Source organism: Watersipora subatra, chromosome 1 (genome assembly GCF_963576615.1).
Source record: "Watersipora subatra chromosome 1, tzWatSuba1.1, whole genome shotgun sequence".
NCBI lineage: Eukaryota > Metazoa > Bryozoa > Gymnolaemata > Cheilostomatida > Watersiporidae > Watersipora > Watersipora subatra.
In genome coordinates this window covers 78,599,797-78,617,239 of record NC_088708.1, presented here as the reverse complement: position 1 = coordinate 78,617,239, position 17,443 = coordinate 78,599,797, and the positions used below count along the sequence as shown (strand labels likewise).

The 17,443-nt window shown below is 36.9% G+C and overlaps 1 protein-coding gene and 1 long non-coding RNA gene across 2 annotated transcripts; one reads left to right on the top strand and one right to left on the bottom strand.

Annotated features, from left to right (window-relative positions):
• The first annotated feature begins 141 nt into the window (after positions 1–141).
• Positions 142–13,008, top strand: LOC137405858 (eukaryotic translation initiation factor 3 subunit J-A-like). The gene is made up of 8 exons (XM_068092291.1): positions 142–193; positions 3,438–3,523; positions 5,359–5,433; positions 7,512–7,680; positions 8,531–8,637; positions 8,753–8,810; positions 9,173–9,246; positions 12,635–13,008. The coding sequence occupies exons 1-8, from the start codon at positions 181–183 to the stop codon at positions 12,743–12,745; spliced, it is 693 nt and encodes a 230-aa protein (XP_067948392.1). The 5' UTR covers positions 142–180; the 3' UTR covers positions 12,746–13,008.
• A 21-nt stretch (positions 13,009–13,029) lies between these two features.
• LOC137405852 (uncharacterized) lies at positions 13,030–17,418 on the bottom strand. The gene is made up of 3 exons (XR_010979814.1): positions 17,283–17,418; positions 14,835–14,920; positions 13,030–13,397 (listed from the first exon to the last, which is right to left on the bottom strand). It is a non-coding gene; the product is annotated as an uncharacterized lncRNA (long non-coding RNA).
• Between the last annotated feature and the right edge of the window lie 25 nt (positions 17,419–17,443).

The window sequence follows — 17,443 nt, the reverse complement described above, 5'->3', positions numbered from 1 at the left end:
TAAGAGCTTTAGATGTAATAAAGTGGCTAAATGGGTCTGAAATCTTTAGACTATTTTGCTGTCTTATCCTATGCCGAACTACTAGGGCATTTTGCAGATTGCACTTACAACTTGGCGTGACTTGCGTTACACATCCGCCAAAAACTTTTTCATTGGGCACGTCCGTCTCAAGCAGCAAGCATGGCAGATTGGGGTCTGTGAATTAGTTATATGTACACAACCTTATCACACCAACATAGACTAAAACCAACTGTTTTTTTGTAGATAATGAATTATTGGCAATGCGTGTACAGCCAAAATATGAACTCACTATTGCAGCCAGTTTCAACGCGATGAATGATTGAGACTCGTGCATATGCCAATTGTTTTGCTCTGAAGTACAGTTTGTTTTTAGCTTCTTATTCAGAGTAGAAAAGAGCTGACATGAGCTATATTTTAACATTTCAAGTTTCTGATGGTAAAGTCATACGGTCGAAGATTGGGTAAAACATCACGCAATTTATAGTTGGAAATATTATGAAGCTATGTTGCTTGTTACCATGAAAATCGTATAGCATGCCCTGGTAGCGTAGAACGACTTGCTCCAACACTGTAATGCATATATACATATGTGTGTTTTAGACGGTGGTTAGGACTATGTTTTTATACATTCCTTGTAAATTAAATGATGTGATAGAAAAGTAAACTAACATATATGAAGTTTGATGTTTAATAAGAATAGGGAATTTCCCTTCAGGTTATTTTTAAAAATTTAATGACTATCAATGCTATTTAGCAAAAGTAACCACGATTCTAGAATATTCATCGAAAAATATTAATATGTTCACTATAAAACCGTGTACCGTAGTAACAACACTCACTGTTTGTTATTACAAAACAAACTTGATGAATTCAGCATCAATAAGCACCATTAGTTTAAAATTTTGTATCAAAATCTTCTTTAGAAAACACGAAACTTGCAAAGCTTTGCAAATGGTTATATCTTTCAAAGTATGGAATACTTAGAAGTAAGATGTAACCATTTGCAAAGCCATCCAAAATAATTAAATTTGTACAAGCAAGATTCAGGCTCTTGCTATTTTTTTTGCTTTTAATTATCTTTTAATATTGTACCTTTCCATTAACTAGTTCTAAAGGGGGTCATTTTTTATTTTCCTCAAGGACGTATTTTGCATTTTAAAATATGAATAACTGGACTGCCTTATGCTCGTTTTAATTAAAGGTTAAATTACAAAAAAATTCACATTACAGTTATTTGGTATCAAAAGATCCACCATGTTTTACTCTGCTGTGTTGTAGGTACAAAATATGTGGAAATGTGACTACAAGCTCTTAAAAGCTAATAAAACGAACTGTTAATAGCAGCCGTCACGAAAATGTCCGATCACGACGAAACTGCTTGCAATTAACTTGACGGCATTCTACCAAACATTAATTATTTACTTAGAACTATTAAAATAGATTAGCCCGTTAGCCCTACCTCAACAAAAATGTTTCTGAAGTTTGTAAATCGCATTATACCTTTTATTTGCTGATAGATTGTATATAGTTAAACCAATTCCTATTCGTAGACTAAGTCCAGCATATTATCAACAGTTGTAATGTTGGTTCAACAGTTGTTGCTGTCATTTTGTGTTTGAATCTTTGTGAACTGATAAATTGAACATTTTAGCTGCTGTTTGCAGTCTTTCAACATAAAAATTTACCATTTCAGGCCATTACGTAATGTATATGCGGTGAAGCTGCTCAGTACTTTTATGCTAAAGTTGCTAAAAATCTTTTTCAGGTGAAACAATCTGTTAACATCAAGTTGATTGTTAACGTCACAGGTGTCCTTTAGTGCGATATTATCGAGGCCGGGCCGTAGTCTACACACAAAAGACAACAAAGGTCCACATAGTAAGAGCAAAAACAAAATTATCCATCCAAATATCTCACCAATCCGATGAGCAGCACACACAAAAACTAAACCAATCGACAGCACCACCCATCATGTCAAAATATTCCAAGTTTCAAGTCATGTTTTGTACAACTCACCTTATGGTTTTTCAAAACTTGTCACCAAGTCCCTATTAATTTGAGACTGTCCGATTACTGTTTTCTAAATGATCGCTCCTAGCCTAGCGTCCTGCTTCAACATCTCAGTAAATATCGGGGCATTGCTGAGTGCTCCCGAACGTTTCCCCGATAGTTACCGAGGTGTTGAAGTAGGAGGCTAGGCTAGCAGCGACCATTTAGAAAACAGTAATCGGACAGTCTCAAATTAATAGGGACTTGGAGACAAGTTTTTAAAAACCATAAGGTGAGTTGTACAAGACATGACTTGAAACTTGGAATATTTTGACATGATGGGTGGTGCTGTCGACTGGTTTAGTTTTTGTGTGGGCTGCTCATCGGATTGGTGAGATATTTGGATGGATACTTTTTTTTTGCTCATAACGTGGACCTTTGTTGTTTTTGTGAGTGTGTGTGTGTGTGTAGACTACGGCTCGGCTTCGGCAATATCCCACTAAAGGACACCTTTGGTTAACGTCAGCGTTAATTGTCAAGCAGTTTTTTTATGAAGACTCACCAAATTTCAAGTCATTTCAAGGCAAAAATTTATGCGCAGATTTGGTTGGAGCTCGAAAAAGAGAAAAGACAGTCTGGTGTCTACCATATATTTGATGACGCATTAGAAGAATTATGCGCTATTATTTACAAAAAGCTTGTTAAAGTTTTTTTAATTGCTTCAACCAATCATGATCTTCATGTCTTTGTAAAGTAAACGTGTGTTTTGTTCGTAGTATGTGTAGGACATTTCAGTCATTCATTTGTACTGGTGCCGACAACACTTCACGGAACTAGTTCATTAGACCTTGAATGACAAATCCCCACACACCACTGAACTAGTTAACTTTTCATAAGTCTACAAACTCATTGAGTGATATCAGTAAAAAGATCAATGGAGATGCAAGTAATGCATGATCATTTTATATGCAAGATTGGAGCGCCATTATTTCACCAGTCAGTTTCCTTAAATGATACCACGAAATCCTATTTATTGATTGGTCAAGATAGTAGTTGGTTCACTAGTAGACTGAATCATTTACAAAACTAATCAATTCAAGAGGGTTCACGGTTGCACACTGCCTACAAATAGAGGAAATAGCATCGCTCCCTGACTGTATATTTGCGTACAGATGCAAGTCAAGAGAAGGCTGATCTGTACATAACATAGCATAAATTATTTAAATAATTTTGTTGCTAATTGTGTGGACAACTCCTGTGCATTCACGTGAAGCTTGCCAAGTACTACTATTTTTTGGGGATAGCCTGAGAGGTTCATGGAGAAATAGTAATTATTTATAGAAACAATCACAGTTGAAAAAGGTTCTATTAAATATACTTAATGGAATCAGTCAGCCATCTTTTATTTTCAACTTCCCATCATATAGATGATGACGATTATGAAGAGGCTGAGGTCGTTGTGAAGGCAAATGCCGGTGATTGGTCTGGTGAAGATGACGATGATGATGTGAAGGTAATGGAGAAGCTCTGGTATACTTGAAGCTTCATTTTAACAACTATACATGTGAGAAAATCATTTATGTAGGTGCTAGTTTCTCCAGTGTTTTGCCTATATACATAAGTATACTTTTATAAGGTATAAAAGTATACTTCATATTGGTTACTTTTTTATATCGATTCATGGCTTTGCCCTTTCATGTAACTTTTATTAGCGTAACTATATTACAAGCTTGACTCTTCATATCTGAAGATATAAAGCAGTGAAATTGGTTGAAAATCTTTAAAAATTAAATGTCGTACACATCACTGAGCACCAAAATAAAATGATCATGTTGTTACTAACTACTGGCAAAGTCCTTTTTGTGTGCAGGTAATGCATTTTCCTGTTGCCAGTGTTTGATGTTAAACAATAAATAAACAGTAAATATGCCTGACGATGTGAGGGCATGGATGTCCTGGTGAGCAGAAGTTATGCTTTTAGTTTCTTTATTTGCCTCCTATACAGTTGTATGTGACAGAATATCGAAAAGACATCTATCGTGGTTTGGGGTACGTGATAAACATTCAGTTCTGTTTTGTCCAAAGTGAATTCATAAATTTGGAGTTATCTTCTATATGCTGCCTTTGGCGCTATGCCATATACACGATAATTACTCTTTGGATTATCTGCTAACATATTCAATAAAACGTTTTTGTGTACACTAGAGATTATTTAATCAACTACATTATTGAAGTATATGTATGTGTATATACACATCTATATATGTATGTTAGAATATATTTATAAATATTTTTTAATCTCAGAGGTCAGTGTGCGTCAAAATAACAAAGACGTCGAAATGCTGTTTGCCAAAAACACTTTAACAATGTCTGAAAGAGACACAAAGACCTATTTCTCTCAATTCAGCCATTTTGGTGTGAAAAAGAGTAATATTTTCTTTTTAAAAACCAGTAGAAATGTTGGAGTTTTGATCCCTTCCAACAAGAGGTCACTGGTCAGACAACTTCCTTTTAATCTGCTAACAAAATCTATTTAATTATGTAGTACACAAAACATTTTCGAGAAAAGCATCGGTCGAGCTTTCTTGGCGAATTAGGTTGAAAAAGGTTTTAATCAAGTCGGCTAAAAGTTAAAATGGAGCCGGAAATTGATAGGTGAAAAAGATTTTTAGTATAACAAGTTGAAGTTCAGTAAAATAATTGAAAATACATACTATAGTAAAATACATACTAAAATTCAGCTCTAAGTATGTGTTAAGTAAGCCAAATTCATCGAAGTTAAATTCAAAGTTTATGTTATACGTCTGTCTTGAAGGTAAAAACTCCTCTACAGTACCTACTGCACATAGCACATTGTAATGTTACATTTTAATGCAGATCATAACCAATAAATACATTAAATACGCTAAAGTTACTGTAAGTAAATATAGTTACTAAGGTTAACATACTATTTTGTTATTAATTTTTAATATGTACTGTACTTGTATAAAATCTTGATGATTTTTTCCCTAGGGGATATTTGCATTATATAATTACTACAGTTTCTATACCCCTCCAAACGATTTTTTCATCAGAAGATGCCAACCCTGGAACAGATTAAAATCATATCCTAAGGGTGTATACGTTGAAAGTATCATATTACCTATATATATTAGGAATAATAGTATAATATATTATATATATAAGTTACATATATTAGAAATATATATTGCGCATATGTTGTAAATTACTGCAGATTTAGATTCAAGTATTTTCTCAAAATTTTACACTTTTTGTTAGAAGTTTGAGGGGATCGTTAGTCGAGGTTTAACCTGTACTGTAGCTGTTGGTTCACTGCTCATTTCTTAGGATGCTTGGGACGACGACTCTGAAGATGAGGCCAAACCTGCGCCTGCAATCGCTACTAAGAAAAAGCCTCTAAAGGTACTGATGGAGATCATGTAGTGACACTTTAAATTCTCGCTCTCACACTCTCTTATATTTCTCTTCTTTCTGTATCACCTTTCTCTTTTCTCATCCTTTTTCATTTAATTTTTTTCTCTCCTCTCTCTATCATTTCCTGTTCTACTTTATCCCACTATCTTTTCATCTTTCTCTCGCTTTTCCTGCTAGATCTCCAAAGTTTCTTCTGGTTTTTTCTCGGTCTCCTCTGTAGACCATGTAGGTTATCTGACACTTATCTTGCAGAACTCCATGTACTATTATACTGCTCTAAAATTATTTGTTTGAAATTGCTTATTAGCTGGTACCCAACAGAAGTTATTGCCTGGCCGGGTACCTGCAGTGGTAAATTGTACATGCAATGGTAAATGGTACCTGCAATGGTTATTGGTTCCTGCAATGGTTATTGGTTCCTGCATTGGTAAATGTTACCATGCAATGGTAAATGGTACCTGCAATAGTAAATGGTACCTGCAATGGTAAATGGTACCTGCAATGGTAAATGGTACATGCAATGGTAATTGGTGCATGCAATGGTGAATGGTTCCTGCAATGGTAAATGGTACCTGCAATGGTAATTTGTACCTGCAATGGTAAATGGTACCTGCAATGGTAATTGGTACATGCAATGGTAAATGGTTCCTGCATTGGTAAATGGTACATGCAATGGTAATTGGTACCTGCAATGGCAATTTGTACCTGCAATGGTAAATGGTACCTGTAATGGTTATTGGTTCCTGCAATGGTTATTGGTTCCTGCATTGGTAAATGGTACCATGCAATGGTAAATGGTACCTGCAATAGTAAATGGTACCTGCAATGGTAAATGGTACATGCAATAGTAAATGGTTCCTGCATTGGTAAATGGTACACGCAATGGTACTTGGTACCTGCAATGGTAATTTGTACCTGCAATGGTAAATGGTACATGCAATGGTTATTGGTTCCTGCAATGGTTATTGGTTCCTGCATTGGTAAATGGTACCATGCAATGGTAAATGGTACCTGCAATGGTAAATGGTACCTGCAATGGTAAATGGTACATGCAATGGTAATTGGTACATGCAATGGTAAATGGTTCCTGCAATGGTAAATGGTACATGCAATGGTAAATGGTACCTGCAATGGTAAATGGTACATGCAATGGTAATTGGTACATGCAATGGTAAATGGTCCCTGCATTGGTAAATGGTACATGCAATGGTAATTGGTACCTGCAATGGTAATTTATACCTGCAATGGTAAATGGTACCTGCAATGGTTATTGGTTCCTGCAATGGTTATTGGTTCCTACATTGGTAAATGGTACCATGCAATGGTAAATGGTACCTGCAATAGTAAATGGTACCTGCAATGGTAAATGGTACCTGCAATGGTAATTGGTACCATGCAATGGTAAATGGTACATGCAATGGTAATTGGTACATGCAATGGTAATTGGTACCTGCAATGGTTATTGGTTCCTGCAATGGTTATTAGTTCCTGCATTGGTAAATGGTACCATGCAATGGTAAATGGTACATGCAATGGTAATTGGTACATGCATTGGTAAATGTAAAAAACTAATTAAGATGAAAAGAGGTGTTTGTGAATATAAAGTCATGTAAACCACAACTATTGAATATTAAGCAGGGTCAATAGAACATAAATTACACTTGTGTTATTGACGGAGAATTGATACCTTGTGCCAATGGTTAATGACTATCTAGTGTTCTTATGTCAACAGAAAGTAAATGAGAAATTGCTGTAATGAACGTTGCACACTTGACACAAATAAAGCATATTTTTACTTAGCTAACCTCACTCAGGTGATCTCATTACAATAGAAAGCCGACCTCTAAGGTTCATAAAATGGTATGTTTTCCGTTATTAGTAACAAATAGGTTGTCTAATTGACCTGGTGGAAGAGGCTACAAGTTTTCTTCATGCTATATATTAAAAGTTAGTGAAACCCGTGTCAGCGCTGTCGATTACTTCCATTTTTATGCAATTTGCGCGATAGCCACAGGCGTTTCATGGTCGTTCATGACGATGAACAGACAGCAAACTGATCATTTTAGGAGAGAATAGCCGAGCGTGAAGCCAAAAAAAAAGCGGAGCTAGAAGAAAAGAAGCGGAAGGAGGAAGAGGAAAGGAAGGCTATGACACCGGAAGAGATTGCGGCTGAGAAGGTTCGAGCGAGGCAGCGGGAAGAAGATGACCAACTTATGTTGGCAAAAGAACTCATGGGTTAGTCTAGTTGGCAATTACTTAAAAGGAAAAGCAAAATTATAATTATTTCTATGGCTCTCCTTACATGTCTAAGTATAATGCTTGAAACAAAAACGTTTATTTGCTGAGAATTAATCAGTTCATATCTTGTTAATATATAAAGAATCTCGTTAGAGATTCTATCCTAGCTTCATTATAAAGCTGCCTATTTAATGTACACATTCTCCTTTGACACTCAATTTTTGAACACAAATAACTCCGCTCACCTCATGACGGGTGATGTACAGTATAAGGCAGCGGGCAGCAGTAGGTTCCAGAGGTCCGGTTTTATTTTAAGCTAGCTCGTGTCCTTAATATAGGGGAGAGTTCTCTGACTGCCAGCAGTCGGAGAGTTACTAACAGCTATTACTAGTAGGTATGGGACTACTAGTAGGTATGGGACTACTTGTAGGGATGGGACTACTAGTAGGGATGGGACTACTAGTAGGGATGGGACTACTAGTAGGGATGGGACTACTAGTAGGGATGGGACTACTAGTAGGGATGAGATTACCAGACATGCACGAACACGACCGAACTAAAGCTTATCCATTTATACAAAGATGCACCTTATCAATGTCTAATTGCATGTTCATCTGTATAAGCGTAGTAAAAATATTAAAATACTGCATCGCTATAGATGACACATATTATCTAAGGAACAACTCACTAGGTAGTACTACAACTAACAAACTACTAGGTCTCTATTGCATCCATTCTCTTGTAATTCACTTCAAGTGCATTCATTCCTTGTAATTCACTTCAAGTTAATTTTTGCTTTTAGAAAACATACAACATTAGCTAAAAGTTTTGCTTAATTCTTTGCTAGGCGTCTCTCTTCAGTCACCCTCAGGAATAGAATCTATGAATCCACAAACCGCTGAAGAGTTCACAGAATTCTCCAATAAAATCAAACAAAAACTGTCACAATCTGAGGTGGGTTGTGACCCAAGTATTATTCCCATGCGTTTCCTTCTATTACCTATTTACTTGTTGTTCATTCGATCCATTTGTGTTGTTCGTGCTCTAATACTTTGCCATTGTTTTGTAGACACACCCTTTGTATACCATGTTTTTGGAAGATTTATTTCGTGATCTCTGTGTAACATGTAAGTTTAAAATTAATGTATGTTTCTCTAGACTTGCCCTAACATTTGTTTGTGCCTCTACCATCATGTGAATTGACAAGTGTTAGCATGCTCACTGTTAATGTATGTCTATATGCACCCCCTAGTGGACTAAGTCTGACTTTTTCTTCCAACGCCTTCTTTAAATTTTCATAGAATTACTGCCCATGTGTCTCTCAAAGGCTAATACTGCCCATGAGTATCCCAAACGCTAATACTGCCTATGATTATCCCAAAGGGTAGCACCGCTGATGTGTATCCCAAATAGTAATATACCTACTGCCCATGAGTATTTCAGAGGGTAATATTGTCCCTGTGTATCCTAAGACCATATTTTATTGTAGTGAATTCTGAAAGTACAAAGAAGATAGGAAGTGCCTTGACCACTTTAGCCAATGAAAAGCAGAAAATGGAAAAGGTAAAAACCTACATACAATGTATATGGACTGCTTTATTTGTTCATATGATTTTTTGCGAGTTGTTTTGTCTTTCGCAAGGACAAAATTTCTATGGCGTTTTGTTTGATAAGTGGTCCTACAACATCAGTTTAATGTTATTACACTCGAATGACTCTATTACACAAATAAAGAGATTTTATGAGTAGAAATTGACAATGCTTAACGGCTGTCAAGTACTATTAAAAAATTTTGAACATGTCTTCATTTTTAGAAAATTGAGAATTGTTTTCTCTTACACCTAATATAGGCAGTCGAGCAATAAATCACTCTGTCATATCATATTTTTAACACTTCTCTTATGTCAGTCTATGCTATCTCTAAAGATGTTCTATGACTTCTGTAATCGTAAAACTATTAAGCATTTCAAGTCATCTTTTCCTTTCTTCAGTTAGAAATTAAACATACAGTATAAGCATGTACATGTAGAACAAATGCAAAGAATGCTCAGCATGAATTTAGATTATTAGTCCATCGATAAACTTTTACCGAATCGGTTGGCACATAGAACATAAGATTCATGCCTACTTGGTAGCCTATGACAGATGATTTTATAACACCACCTACAGTGCCGTCAGAAATTATGAGACCACCTCACATTTTAAGAGACAATTGGTGGTGGCAATGATTGACTGACTTAGTTTTACAAAAAAGTATCATAAACCATATACCATTAGATGCGGAATTTTCTACTGATTAATATGAAGCAAATTTCCATCACATAACAATCCATACTTATTTTTTATCTCAATCGAAAGGCATATGCAACTGATATGAATAAAAAAACGAAAATTTGCTTATCTATTTTTATTGAATTTTCAGCTCGTTCAGCTTTTGATATTCCTGAAATATAATTTGAACAACTCTTGTAAATAGATGGTGGCCCTGAAAAGGGCCGTTGGGGTTGTCAATTTGCTGGGGTTACCATGAATATTTGGTGACACTTGATGACTTGATGACACTAATTCTATCACCAATGCTGTAAAAGAAGAATGAAAGACTCCTGATTTACTTTACTAGAACAAGGAGAAATTTCTGCATCTAATGATGTACAATATGTGGCAAATGAATGAATTAATATGGTGCCAGCAGAGGTGCAAAGTTGAACAAAGGCGAGAATTATTGGGTGGTCTCATAATTTCTGACAGCACTGTAGTCATCTTATGTTCTCTCTGTGGTTGGTCTAGTCGAAACTGTTTCCCTTAAAGTATTAGCTGGAGTTACTGCTCATTCTGTCAGTTTATAGTTCATGGTGGTTGGTCTAGTTGGGACTGTTTCCCTCAAAGTATTAGCTGGAGTTGCTGCTCATTCTGTCAGTTTATATTTCATGGTGGTTGGTCTAGTTGAGACTGTTTCCCTCAAAAGTACTAGCTGAAGTTACTGCTCATTCTGTCAGTTATAGTTCATGGTGGTTGGTCTAGTTGGGACTGTTTCCCTCAAAAGTACTAGCTGAAGTTACTGCTCATTCTGTCAGTTATAGTTCATGGTGGTTGGTCTAGTTGGGACTGTTTCCCTCAAGAGTACTAGCTTGAGTTACTGCTCATTATGTCAGTTTATAGTTCATGGTGGTTGGTCTAGTTGGGACTGTTTCCCTCAAGAGTACTAGCTAAAGTTACTGCTCATTCTGTCAGTTTATAGTTCATGGTGGTTGGTCTAGTTGGGACTGTTTCCCTCAAGAGTACTAGCTGAAGTTACTGCTCATTCTGTCAGTTTATAGTTCATGGTGGTTGGTCTAGTTGGGACTGTTTCCTTCAAAGTTTTAGCTGGAGTTACTGCTCATTCTGTCAGTTTATTATAGTTCATGGTGGTTGGTCTAGTTGAGACTGTTTCCTTCAAGAGTATTAGCTGGAGTTGCTGCTCATTCTGTCAGTTTATAGTTCATGGTGGTTGGTCTAGTTGGGACTGTTTCCCTTAAAGTATCAGCTGGAGTTACTGCTCATTTTGTCAATTTATTATAGTTCATGGTGGTTGGTCTAGTTGAGACTGTTTCCTTCAAGAGTATTAGCTGGAGTTGCTGCTCATTCTGTCAGTTTATAGTTCATGGTGGTTGGTTTAGTTGGGACTGTTTCCCTTAAAGTAATAGCTGGAGTTACTGCTCATTCTGTCAGTTTATTATAGTTCATGGTGTTTGGTCTAGTTGAGACTGTTTCCCTCAAAGTATTAGCTGGAGTTGTTGCTCATTCTGTCAGTTTATAGTTCATGGCCAAAAAAGGTTTGTAGTGTCTGCTGGATGGATGAAGAACCACTCAAAGTTGCCACTAGTGTTTACACAATACGTACTTGATTTAAGCTTATATATAGCAAAAATGGTTCAGATTGGGGATGCTTTTGTATTTCCAGCGCAGTTAAAAATTGGGGATTTTGGATCTGCTTCTTTGTAACAGCTAAATAGTATTTTCACAAAACTAAACAGTTGTAGGAAAAGTGGCTGACGTTTGCACTTTTGCTGTAATATTGCTTGTCACGACAGACGCCAACACATAATATGCCATTGTTACGAGGGCTGCTCGATGAGGGCAGACCAAACACTGAATCTCGTGCCAGCCACAAAAAATTGATAAAATCTCACATGGGGTGTCCGCAGTGATAAGCAGTAGTTTGCCATACAATTAGTATTACAACTATTTGTATCATATTCACTGTAAGTAGCTGGTTGAATCAGTTTTGACATCAGGTTGTGTACAAATCACAGATCTGATAGCATTGCTATTTTCAGTTAGTGACACATTGCACCACCACGAGTTTTCTCAATTTAGTCAAATTGGCAACATTTTGTATTAAGTTTGAAATTGATGTTACAAGTGTTGCCTGACTATCCTGAAAAGTAATACAATATTTTCAATTATACAAGTAGGATTGCCCTGAGTTAGTTCGTTTTTGATTTCAACTTCATATTAGTGAAAATGTCGCCATTTTTAGCGAGCTTTAATCGTTTTATCAAAGTCGGTTGTTTGGCATTGGCGATAATTTGTAATATGTTTAATATGTAGCTGAACACCTCTTGGAAAAAGATCATCTCTGAATGGTGTATGAAACAATTGCGTTAGTCTTGAATACCTTGCCAATGGGACATAAAAAATCAATTTCATAAAATACACCCATAGTTATATTTATTGTGTGAGTTTTGTGGGGTATATTAGGCTATATTTACTAAGGTTTTACGATTGTATCAGCTCTGTAATTTTTAAATTTGCTCATTTTAAATTTATTAACACAATGTATTTTTATACTTTAAACACTGCATTTGGTAGCCATTTTGTCTTTTATTTAACATACCTATCTTGGTTAATTTTTAATCAACCAAAATGTAGCTGGTATGCAAAATGTCACGCCAAATTTTCTTCACTTCAGGCAAGTCAGGCTAAAGGAAAAAAGAAGAAAGGACCATCAATCAAAGTAGAGAGGACAACAGTTACTGACTATGAAGGTGGATATGAGAATGATTTCGACGATTTTATGTGACATTTCGTGAATAAAATTTATTTTTTATATGCTGTTACCATCTTCCTTCGCACTGAATAAGTAAAACATGGCAAGCATTTTACAGCTTAACACCTATCTACCTTGTTACTGTTGACCCTTGTTATTCACATGTATGCTATAGCTGGTTTAATCTAATTATTGTTTGTACATGCCTCGACTCACCTTTGCCACTATTTGGTGGCCATCTTTTAATCAGCTTATAAGTAAAGTGGTTGCCAAATAAACTAATTTAGCTAAAGAAACTATCTCACTCATCCTTTTCTCATGCATTCTACTGTAACTCTCTCTTTATATTTCGACTGGAAATAACATGTATCATATTTGTAAATTCGAATAGAGAAACATAAAGTGAGAAATGGTACTAGAGGTAATGGATGGAATGTATAACAAATGAGACTCAAGTAAAACTGGATATGCAGCATCAAGCGCTACGGAAAATACATAGTTGTGGAAAAGAAGTTCATATAGCCAGAATGTGGTAAAAGGTTTGTTTTGATATTGTGTCTGCCATGTACGAGCAAATGCGGAATCAGACAATTATGTAATATGGTTCGTTGAGCTACTGGATTGTTTGACTGCCAACTTTATCTGGTCAACATGCTCTTGTTCTCTGTTTGATCTTCCAGGTGATCTGCAGTGTACAACAAACAGTACATACCTGCTCTGCTCTACGAGTTTGCAGCCATAACATAAAAAAGATATTGTGAGCATAAGTGAAAGGCCAGTGTGAGTGCTTATAAGAATCTGTAGTAGCTACTAGTGTATATTGCTACAATGTTGACTTGATGCACGCATAAAATCATCCAGACTTTCACAGCCTAAGAAATAACCTATAACTAGAGACTATATAACCCTGTCATCCTAGTTGTCATCGCAGACACGAAGATGCAGACAATACTAGCGACTGTGATAAGAAAAAAGCCAGTTTAACATATATTACATTATCTGCGATAAAGAGACATTATCTACATGTACATATATAAAATCCCAACGTTTGTCTTTTGTTTGTTGGTCTGTCTATCCACGTGTCCATTCGTCAATAAAAACTTTATAACAATAAAGTTTTAATGATGAATGGACTCACAGAGTTTTAGGGACGAACAAGCCACATCGCAGAGGTTTTGACCTCGGAACCTCCAGTTCTGGAGGTGGCTTCCAGTTCTGGAGGTGGCCTCCAGTTCTGGAGGTGGCTTCCAGTTCTGGAGGTGGCTTCCAGTTCTGGAGGTGGCCTCCAGTTCTGGAGGTGGCTTCCAGTTTTGGAGGTGGCTTCCAGTTCTGGAGGTGGCCTCCAGTTCTGGAGGTGGCCTCCAGTTCTGGAGGTGGCTTCCAGTTCTGGAGGTGGCCTCCAGTTCTGGAGGTGGCTTCCAGTTCTGGAGGTGGCTTCCAGTTCTGGAGGTGGCCTCCAGTTCTGGAGGTGGCTTCCAGTTTTGGAGGTGGCTTCCAGTTCTGGAGGTGGCCTCCAGTTCTGGAGGTGGCCTCCAGTTCTGGAGGTGGCTTCCAGTTCTGGAGGTGGCCTCCAGTTCTGGAGGTGGCTTCCAGTTCTGGAGGTGGCTTCCAGTTTTGGAGGTGGCTTCCAGTTCTGGAGGTGGCCTCCAGTTCTGGAGGTAGCCTCCAGTTCTGGAGGTAGCCTCCAGTTCTGGAGGTGGCCTCCAGTTCTGGAGGTGGCTTCCAGTTCTGGAGGTGGCCTCCAGTTCTGGAGGTGGCTTCCAGTTCTGGAGGTGGCTTCCAGTTTTGGAGGTGGCTTCCAGTTCTGGAGGTAGCCTCCAGTTCTGGAGGTGGCAAGCTTACCCATTAGACTGCATCCAACTGAGCACGCCAATCAATAATAGTCAAGATATTCATCAAATTGGTTAAAATATGCATGACGTTGCGGCACACCACCAGTTATGTAATGTTTACAAACTTCTTTTTATTACCCATGCTGAGCGGGGCATTCGTCTAGTTGTAAGCTGAGCAGGTGTATTTATGTTAATTGTACAAACGGGTATAACGTAAAAGTACCCATATCTGTGGAATCCTAGACCAAAAAAAATCTATTCATTAAATAATTTTGCACAGAAACACATACATGTTCATTCTGGGTGACAAAGAGAGTCTAGTTTCACTCATCTTTGGGGGACTGAGGCCAAGCTTCGACTCTTCAAACTTTTTTCGCTGAAACAACCAAAGACAACAGGCTAAAAATTAGCTCGGCTGCGCACAGCCATGTGTATAATTACCCTTTCATATTAAGTCAATTCACCCAACAGATCCAAATGCATTCAGACTCCTATCAGCATATTCAGCAAGTCGACTACCCCATTGTATCACACGCTAGGAATGACTCATAATTGGATATCCTCTAAAATATTGTTGAACCGGTAATAGTTTAAGAAAGCTAATTCCAAAGCTACGACTTATCTTCTCAATAATTTAGGGTTAACAGGTGTGAGCAGAATGAGTGCCATTTGGTATGCAAATATGCAACCCACTGACGGTTGCTGACGTTTAAAATTTCTTCAAAAATTATATCCAAGCTTGTTTAGCCTGTGAATTTATGCATGCCATGTGGACATTTGCCAAAAACTGCAAAAGACTAGTTTATAAAGAGTTGACTCGTCATAGTATTGAACATGGGATTCCTATCAGGGCCTCTAGAGATTTTATATTCAATCAATCATGACTAATATGAGTCAACTTACGCATGACTAATATAAGTCAACTTGCACAAAACTAATACGAGTCAACTTACACATGACTAATATAAGCCAACTTGCACAAAACTAATACAAGTCAACTTACGCATGACTAATATAAGTCAACTTACACATGACTAATATAAGCCAACTTGCACAAAACTAATACGAGTCAACTTACGCATGACTAATATAAGTCAACTTACACATGACTAATATAAGCCAACTTGCACAAAACTAATACGAGTCAACTTACGCATGACTAATATAAGCCAACTTGCACAAAACTAATACGAGTCAACTTATGCATGACTAATATAAGTCAACTTACACATGACTAATATAAGTCAACTTGCACAAAACTAATACGAGTCAACTTACACATGACTAATATAAGCCAACTTGCACAAAACTAATACGAGTCAACTTACGCATGACTAATATGAGTCAACTTATGCATGACTAATATGAGTCAACCTACACATGACTAATATAAGTCAACTTATGTATGACTAATATAAGTTAACTTACACATGGCTAATATAAGCCAACATGCACAAGACCAATACGAGTTAACTTACACATGACTAATAAACCAAACAATTGATGTAGAATTAGGCATCTTGAGAATAATTATTCAAAAGCGATAGTTTTGGTAAAATAATCAGAATAGAATAAATAGAGCTAATATCGCCCATAAATTTCAGCGTACAACTACAGATACAACTACAACTACAGCGTACAAGTACAGATACAACTACAGCGTACAACTACAGATACAACTACAGCATACAAGTACAGATACAACTAAAGCGTACAACTACAGATACAACTACAGCGTACAAGCACAGATACAACTACAGCGTACAACTACAGATACAACTACAGCGTACAAGTACAGATACAACTACAGCGTACAACTACAGATACAACTACAACTACAGCGTACAAGTACAGATACAACTACAGCGTACAACTACAGATACAACTACAACTACAGCGGTACAAGTACAAAATTTGACACCAAACTTCAAGTTTGAAAATCCATCCTTAAAACTTATACGGCAGTCATGTTTTCATAACATACATTCTTGTGAAATTCAACTTCCAAAAATCATCGCGAATCAAAATTACATGATATGATATAGGAATTTATTTATAAGCTAGTAAAATCCTAGTAATCCTACTCACATGAGATGGATCAAACACGCAGTCCTATTCTTCGCCATTCCAATTGTCATTGCTAAGATTGTCTTCTGGAATGTGTTTTTTTCAATTAAATGCTTTTTGGTAGTATATGCCCACAAGCCCACACTTCGGTAATCTATTTAATGCATCCATTATCATCCATCTATCCTTTTTTTTGTGAATGAATCATGATTCCTGATAGAAATCTGTCTTGCAGCATTGCTTTTTTATTAAAAATGTACATAATATATTTATCAAAGGTGACAATTTCGTTCTACTGGTGAGGCGAGCCAATACTATGGTGAAGTATTGTTTTTCGTGCCTTGTAGTCTTCACTATAACTTTTGTTTTTCATTAGTTTGTTAACTGTTGTACAAAAAAACATGGACACCTTGCTGATGGTGTTTTTGAATGTCATTTCCTCAGCTACGCATCCGCCTTCCTCTGATGTCGACTGAACTATTAGCAATCTAAGGGTTTGAGCCAAAGAAGGGGGTCGACTTATACGGCAGGTACATGACAAAACCAGGATTTTCAAACTAAACTTAAGACCTCGACTTATACGCCTGGTCGACTTGTATGCTGAAATTCACGGTAGGTTATGCTAACACAAACTTTGTGTTTGCAAAACTTGCACTGCATGAGTTCACTACCTCTCTATGTAGTTTCAAAGTTGACTCAGTGAGATTTAACTTTTCCTGCTCAAACTTGGCCTTCTGACTGTAAAAGACACTTCGTTCTTTCAAGAATTCCTCCTTCTCCTCCAATAATGACAGACTGGCATCATCTACCACATCTGGTACCTATAACAATG

Coding starts and splice junctions, on each gene's coding strand:
- LOC137405858 (XM_068092291.1), top strand. Junction 5,434..7,511: donor CTAAGAAAAAGCCTCTAAAG/GTACTGATGGAG, acceptor TGATCATTTTAG/GAGAGAATAGCCGAGCGTGA. Junction 8,638..8,752: donor AAAAACTGTCACAATCTGAG/GTGGGTTGTGAC, acceptor ATTGTTTTGTAG/ACACACCCTTTGTATACCAT.